The 8,261-nt window shown below is 38.5% G+C and overlaps 1 protein-coding gene across 1 annotated transcript; it reads right to left on the bottom strand.

The window, feature by feature from the left end:
* Positions 1 to 2,068: 2,068 nt before the first annotated feature.
* On the bottom strand, positions 2,069 to 7,870 carry LOC122083429 (amino acid permease 6-like). Its single transcript, XM_042651232.1, has 7 exons — positions 7,513 to 7,870; positions 7,176 to 7,409; positions 6,956 to 7,049; positions 6,518 to 6,732; positions 6,263 to 6,408; positions 3,530 to 3,757; positions 2,069 to 2,603 (listed from the first exon to the last, which is right to left on the bottom strand). The coding sequence occupies exons 1-7, from the start codon at positions 7,631 to 7,633 to the stop codon at positions 2,178 to 2,180; spliced, it is 1,464 nt and encodes a 487-aa protein (XP_042507166.1). The 5' UTR covers positions 7,634 to 7,870; the 3' UTR covers positions 2,069 to 2,177.
* Positions 7,871 to 8,261: the final 391 nt, after the last annotated feature.

Below are 8,261 nucleotides of genomic sequence, written 5' to 3'. Positions count from 1 at the left end.
GAATTCAGAATAAAGCCTTAATCTGCAAACTTGGGTGGAGACTAATGACTCAACATGATTCGCTTGGGGTAAGGGTTTTAGAAAGCAAATATTTTCCCAATAGAAGTAGGTTCCACCGGTCAACCATTAAAAAGAAAGGCTCTTGGCCAAGGAATAGTATAACTACTATTCTACCCTCCTTATCCCAATTCCCAAGGTTGCACCTGCACAATTGGAAATGGCCAACGTACAGATATTGAATGGGACCTTTAAATACCAGCTCTCGATGTTCCATCCCTGAGACTTTGAAGGAAAAAAAAGGTAAGTGACCTTATGACCAATAACTGTTGGAATACTAACCTCTCTTGCACATTTTGTTTCATCTATTTCGTCTATACCCATTGGTACTGAACTAAATCAATGGTGATGCAGTAAATCAAAATCAGGAACCCTTGACACCAAGGTGGCTGCGAAATTTTTTAAGTAATGAGACACCTACTAATATTATTGGATCATCCGATAGGTGCTCTTGCTTATATCTTTGCTCACATTAGTGGCGCTTCTTTTGGAAGATATATATCCACCCCAAATTTAAGATTTGTTTCTGGAGTTTCACCCATGGTGGACTGCCAACAAGGGATGTGTTTGGAAAATGGATTCCCATGGACAACCTCTGCATCCTATGCAATTCCAAACGAGAAACCGCTTCGCATTTATTTTTCTCATGCGATTTCTCTAAACACATGTGGGTTGCTTGTCCATTGTGACTAAATACCATGGCTCTCCATTCTCCTTCATTTCAACACATTATTATGTACTTTTTTAATTCCAACAATATCTCTCACCATGATTGGGAGCATTTCATTACCCTCTTCATCATGTTATGTTATTAGATTTGGAACCATAGGAATAGTATAATTTTTAGGAAGGTGAAATCAAACCCTCACAATATATTGGTCCCAGTCTTAACATGGATTTATCAAACCAATGACCTTTGGCAGAAGCAGCTGTGTACTGACCAAACATATGACCTCAACACAACCAACTTTCATAACAGTCCACCTAAAGCACATAAACAACCTTGCAATATTTGAATATGTGCGGTAATTAATAAACCTCAGCAAGGTATAATAAGTTGGGCAGTAGGTTTGCTGAATGGAGATGTAAAACATTTACTAATAACATACTGTTTAATGACAGGAAACCTTACTGAACGAAGCGTCAGGACCCTTTTGCTTGGAGCACAATCTGCAATAGGATGAGGACTATCTCTGACAGAAATATGGACTAATTCAGAGACCGTATATAAACTCTCTTTTGATCTACAAAATATTTTGTGGCCTTTTAAGTATGGCATCCATCTTTCTGAATGTATATAAATCTATGACTAATGTAATATGTAGGCTAGAGCCACAGTCAGAACAAGTCTCTTTCTTTGCTTCCATAGCTGAAGCAACTCTGGCAAACGGTAGTTTGACTGTTGCCTCTTTTGTATAATCGTAGTTTTCTTTTTTGAATAGATTGTTGTCTTTAAAAAAAAAAAGGAAAAGCTACATTATCTTAATGGAAAAATTGTTGGGTTGTAATGGTGTAATGTAAAAACCTTTTCACTTCTTATATTAGAGACTTTCTTATGGACAAGGTTTTCTTCATGAGTGGCTGAATGATGGGACGGTTCAGATGTGATTCCCATCACACCCCACCTCTCTCTTCCCCTATTGAACATTGTTGATGGGCCCCAATCACCATGGCTTTTGGAAAACTCAACCCTTTTTTTATTGACACCTCTTAAGGTGTCAAATAATTTGTGATCTTTATTATTATTATTATTATTATTATTATTATTTTATTTTCATTTTAGTAACACATTTTTATCCAGCAAAGGGTATATCTTGTCATCTCATAAGTATATTTAAAAACATGTATAAAACAATACTCATTTTTTTATGACAACATAATTGAAAATAACTTACAGGAATAAGACAAAGAACAATCAAAAGAAGACATCAAGTTCTAAATACACTTATAGGGAAGTCATCTAGACGAAGACCTCGCTCACTCAGAACAACTGCTTACCATTTGCAACAAATTTAATGTTTCAATATTCGGTATTTTATTTCAAGAAAAAAAATTATTCCATACCATTTTCCACATTGATGATCAAATACAAACAGGTTTATAATTAGACTTATTAATTATTAATGTTGGACCTTAAATGGCTTATAAGTCTTGAGATCAGCAATAAGACCTTGAGCTGATCCGGCGAAGGCAATAATAGATACAATCAGGCAAGCCCAACTCATTACTTTGAGCCATATCCACCTTGAAGAAAACTTATGTAGCTTAGCCTGTGCAATGTGCATCTCAATAGGGAAGTAAACAGTGAGTGGCCAGAAAGAAGCAGCTCCCATCAACCCTAAGAAGTCATTGAAAAATGGAAACAGCATGGCTATAACTGATGTTACTATCACGTAAACCGTCCTCCATGTCAGTCTGAAGAAGTTGATGAAATATGAACCGTAGAACGGAATGGGAACGGCGTATTCGTTCATTATAAACCCGTTTTCCGGCCACCGTTGGTTGCAGTAACCTTCAAATTTCCCAAATATGGGTTGGCAGAAGACCTGAATTGAGAAGCTAGTACTGAGTTGAAGAACAAGATCATAGACATTCATGGCTGTGGAACTAATTAATCAATGAGGGCAAAAGTACACTATCCGCTAGTGTTCCCCATGCCCAAACACATGGGGAAGTTGGGGGAGGGTTGGGAGGGGAGGGGAGGGGGGAGGGGCGAGGGGGAGGGGGAGGGGGAGGGGAGGGAGGGGGGAGGGGAAGGGGCATCTTTTCACAGCCTGCCTCCATTTCCCCATGTGTCTTGGCGTGGGGAACGCAACCACATTCTTTCTCTCTTAATTATTTAGTGTGGCTCGATCCGGTAACGGGGCCTATACAAGTGCTCCTTGTGTCTATATCTCTCCTCCACTAAACAAGGGTTAGAAATTGCTTTTTACATGGGAGCATTGGCATAGGCCAGATAGGATTCCTCTCCATAGAGCCCATGGACCATAGAGTGATCTCATAGCTGAGGTGACTTCGAGATGTGTGCCCAAGTCCTCCCAACCGTGGGATCATTCTATGGTCCATGGGCTCTATGGAGAGGATCCGGATCTAGCGTAGGCCACACTCCAGATAGAGTAAGGCTGCCCAGTTGTGTAATTCTTACGCCTAGATACATGAGCACACAGAATTACCACCCCATCCTTGGGAAATAAAAAAATCCTATCCATATATATGCCCATATTTGTATTCTCATTGGCCTCCTATGCTACTACCTGTGGCTACATGAATAAGTGGCGATCTCTTGCCCATTAAATAATTAGGGCAAGAGAACCCGATCACTGCACCAGTGCATAGGCCATTGGGGTGCTGCGGAGGCATCTGGGTTCAGCGCCATATCTTCACACCTGCCTGTGTCTGAGTGTGGATACACACAATCGGGTAGCTTCATTTTTTCCAATTAATCAATATGGTATGAGATCATGTGGATTACCTGGTATGCTCCGATGAGATGGACTGCAATGCAGAAGTTTGCAATGTCAATGAGCCAGAAGGGCTCATAGAAACCAAATCCAGTGAGAAAGTTTCCTGGTGCATCGTTCCCAAATGCGGCATAACCCATTATGCCGCATAGCATATAGAAGAAGGTGGTCATCGAGACTCCGATGAAAGAAGCTTTCTTCATTGATTCATTTTCTGGCGGGCTTGACTTTAGTGTGTCCTGCAATTTTCATGACAATTAATGCCCACTCCATATTTACCTCTTTGTTGTGGGAGAAGCGAAATAGACTTAGGGAGGAGTAGCATACACTATAAGCTCCAAAATAGAAAAATACTTCCCAAAAGTATAATATTATGATATTTTTGTAATGAGAATATTTTTCCCTTTTCTAATAATTCTTAGGGATGATGTTTTCTGTCAAGAAGTACAGCTATACCTGAGTCTCTCTCTCTCCTCTACCAACAAGGATTAGAGATGTCATTTCATTATGGGGAGGAGAGAACTGGAGTAGGTCATGCTCCTAGACAGAAACATTTTCCCTAGTTCTTATCCACCCATATATTGTTATAAAAGAAAAGAAAAGAAAACAAGACAAAAAAACATATTGAGATCATGATTGATCTATGTATTTATTTCTCCTTAATTTTAAAATTTTTCTTTTCTTTTCTAAGCTTCCAAACATAGCCTTAGATATTTTTCACTTTCTACACCGCGTGAAGAGAGAATCTCATAGCTTGGTAACTGCTAACCTTTCTAAAGTCTTGCTTTGAGAAACATAGTACTAAACAAAGACAACACTGACACAAAGATGAAAAAGGAACAGAAGAAGAGGATGAACATACGAAGCCCACAGGGTTTCCTAGGAAGATTTTAGAAGGAATCTCTTAGAAGAGTGCTGCAGGGAACCGAATAAGGAATAAATGCAGACTATCACACTTGGCAGCGAAGAAGTTTCCCACTTTTTCCAACTTTCCAATCCATCCAAAAGCCAAGGTTTCCCATCTTTTATCTTTCTCTCCATTTCCATGTTTTTTTATTTATTTATTTTTCCATGGCGTATTAGATTCCCATCTCACAACCAGGAAAAGGAAACAATCAGATAAACCTTAAGGTGAAAGTTGTGTGTGTGTGTGTGTGTGTGTGTGGTAGCAAAGGTTCCACCTAATTGGATGGTTTCTTAGCTCATAGAATTAAGGAACAGATTCCTTCTTCTTTTGACTCATTTCTTGAGTCATAGTTTATGAATGGGTAGTGGCAAGATATACGTGTTATCAATTTAATCTAAGTCGTCCACTGAATTTTCACATAATTATCAATTTTATATTATTAAGTCGACAAAAATTAAAAGATAATCCATATTATAATGAGTAGAAATTGATAACCTAACAACAACTGGCTAGCGTAGTTGGTGAGATGTGGTGTGCAAAAAACCCATGCTCATCGGATCATTGTCATAGTCCGTTTCAGGTAAAATTTTCAATGGTTGAGATTCGAGGAAGAACCCTGATAGAATCAACATCATAGGGTAACTCTAAGCAGTGTTGATCATCATGAACCTCAGATCCACTACAAAATCTTTCTCCAATTGAAAATTTTAGTTTTTATTTCCTACCCACAAAAAGAGTAAAATCTTTTTCATAAAAAGAAAATAGAGAAAAATATTTTTCATAAAAAAGAAAAGAGAGAAAAATCTTAAGAATTTGGAAACAAATCCGGATTTTCCGGTTCATTCTCGAGTCAACCCCACATCCTTCGGGTACCTCAGTATCTATCTGATATGGTCGGAAGATGATAAGGGGGTGTTTTGGTAATTTACCTAATTCCCATATACTACATTCGAAAAGGAAAAAGGGTAAAGGGGAAAGCTGAGGACACAAAACGAATGCATGCATTGTTTTATACGTACACCAGCATTGGCATAATGATAAGAACTAATAATAAGATTAAAAAAAAATTAATAATAATACTAAGATGAGAAAAAATTAATGTAATGTGTCTACAACTCAAACTATAGTGCATGCATTTAAGTGTTTTTTATTTTTATTTTATTTTTGGTAAGTAACATTTAAGTGTTTCTGTATCCAAACTTTATTGTAAAGGAAAGCAATCAAGATTCTATTTAAGAATAGGGTAAAAAAGCACTCCTTAGTGGTGCGGTTCATAGAGTCAATGAGATGGTGCACATGGACTACAGAGGTCCATAGGGTTGGGTTTCATAGGGTTGGGGATATCATTTTATCACCTTTGTATCTTGGTGCAAGGATTGCATGACTAGGGACCAGAACTTTTATCACCCCTTGAAAACGGGTGAGGGCTACAGAGGTCAATGAGAGTATGCACCTTGACATCAATGGAGTGTAGGATTTTTATATTTCACAGGGGCGAGCAAGGTCATCATTTCACCTCCTTTGTGTCTGACACCATGCAACTAAATAAAAATATTTTTTTGAAAAAAAAAAAAAAAAACTTGACGGTATTAAGGTTTTAGCTTTTCTTCATTGATAGTGATAGATGAATATCATCTTTAATTCCCATCATCTATTATCGAAGATCTGAAATATTCTAATTCAATCCAACCATAGGGTTAGAGATAAAGATATTTTCTCTTCAAACCCCACCTCTTTTTGTTGGGTTAGGATTGAAAATTAAGGTGATCTAATGGAGAGAATAGAACTAAAACTCACAAAATTTGAATGTAAATGGTGTTAAGATGATGGAACTTGCCTGTATCTCAATGAGGACGGTGGAATAACTATAGGCAAAGGCAATGTTTCCAATGGCTTGGAAGGTCCTCCACACCTTTTCTGTACTGGTGACATCTACCCCTACTATAACCCCCGTTAGGGTTGTTCCCACGTGGTGCCCTTTCTCTGCAAAAGGGACCACCGTAATAAAGTAGAATGGAAACCACACAAGAAACTTCAGATCAGATCATTAATCTCAATAGTCTCAGTGATTCAGTGTTGGAATCTGTTTTACCTGCAACTTTGGCAATGGAAAGACCCACCCCAATTGAAGAATATGCAAAGGACATGACTGCAGCCACGATTGAAAGCCATGAAAGCTTATGGAAATTTGGTACCTGAGATAATACTATTTGAAAGCATGCAAATATGATCATGAAAGGATAGTTCGATGTGTAACAATGAACTCCATGGCCATGCTTGTGGAAACAGTTTGACCTTATAATCGCCCTAATAAAAAAAAAAAAAAAAAATCAAAGTTAAAATAACCATTCAAGAAAGATAGAAAAATCTCAAAAAATGGGTTTTTTTGTTGTTAACTAAAGTGTCTGGGTAATCGTAGATGCACAGATGGGGAATCAAATCTGAGACCATGCATCTATCCACACAATCCCCAATTTGCCCTAACCATTTGGACAACCCACCGATGAGTTAATGGGTTTCAATTACTCACACCATACTGATAGATGCAGTGATGGTGTATCCGATGGTGACCCCTATAAGGTTTGTATACTGAGCTATTCCACATAGCTGAACTTTCATTCCCCCTGCCCAGAAAAAAGGTTTGTTAGATTTACGTAAAAGTAATAATCTTACATCGGAAGTGAGTAGTCTGATGAAAAACTTTCTTACAATTGGTATCAAAGCTAATGTTGAAAAAGATAGATGATAACCTAAATTGGATCTGACGACGTCCATGTAGGTATAGTTTCTTCTCCCGGAAAGAGGGTCAGGAGATCTGTAACCGTCGGCAAGCAAAGTGGAGGTGAACCAGGTGATAATAGAGAAGCCAATCAGAACAGCAGGCCCAGCAACCCAACCCAACTGAGCCATGGCCCAGGCTAGCGATAGCACACCCGACCCAATCACAGCAGTAATTATATGAGCACTTGCAGTCACCACCGTTCCTTCAAATCACAGAAAAAGGCAAATTAAGAAAAGGAAGAACAGAAGTTCAAAGTAAAATGTTGCAGAAAAAATCAGGGAACCATAAGAAGATGAAATCAATACCAGTTCTCTTTTCTCGGCCATCGTCATCCAAGTTCTTCCCACCGTTCCATCCCTTCTCCATAACCTCCGGCGCATGAGAATCGATGACCATCCCATTCCTCTCCTGCAACTCTAGAGCCATCTCTCTCTCACTCTCTCTTTCTTCTCTACCAATGCTTATTCGTAATAGATAGTATAAAGAGGAGGTTTTAGATCGAAGACGTATATATAGAAGTGAGAAATGAAGTGGAGTCAGAGTCTCTGAGAACTACAAATTAATGTTTACAAAGGATGGAAGACAACACAGACAATAAAAGAGGCAGCAAAAGGTGATCCGTTTGGAGCGGTGATATCTCCGAGGCCAAGGAGCAGTGGGTTAATACAAGAGCTGAAAAAACAAGAAACTGTGGCTATGAAAATTTTTAGTGGGGCCCATATATATGCTCTTTGGCTCCCCATACTGGTTTGAATCCAGTGGACCCACAACTACCCGATAGTATGTATCTACGTTGAGACACAATAGATACGAAAAGACCATACAATCTACAGTTGAAGATGCTCGTGCACGCCTTGATAGTGTTTTCTTGCCATATATAGTCTGGCATTGATTGCATTAGATGAAAATTTAGAAAAGAATATCATTTCTGGACTAATTGATTTGATATTAATTCCCTATGATGCCAGTGTAGAGAAAGTCTCTCGTGCCACAGCAATGGACATACAGAATGAAACTAGTCCTAATGGTGTGAAATTGTTATAGGAGATCATGG

Source organism: Macadamia integrifolia, chromosome 7 (assembly GCF_013358625.1).
Source record: "Macadamia integrifolia cultivar HAES 741 chromosome 7, SCU_Mint_v3, whole genome shotgun sequence".
Classification (NCBI taxonomy): domain Eukaryota; kingdom Viridiplantae; phylum Streptophyta; class Magnoliopsida; order Proteales; family Proteaceae; genus Macadamia; species Macadamia integrifolia.
This window is presented reverse-complemented; position numbering and strand designations above follow the sequence as displayed.

Excerpts from the sequence above, each read along its gene's own strand:
- LOC122083429 (XM_042651232.1), bottom strand. The coding sequence starts at position 7,633 with ATGGCTCTAGAGTTGCAGGAGAGGAATGGGATGGTCATCGATTCTCAT. Across the intron at positions 7,050-7,175 it reads CGTCGTCAGATCCAATTTAG|GGGGAATGAAAGTTCAGCTA; the intron begins GTTATCATCTAT and ends TTTTCTGGGCAG. Across the intron at positions 3,758-6,262 it reads CCGTCCTCATTGAGATACAG|GACACACTAAAGTCAAGCCC; the intron begins GCAAGTTCCATC and ends TGAAAATTGCAG.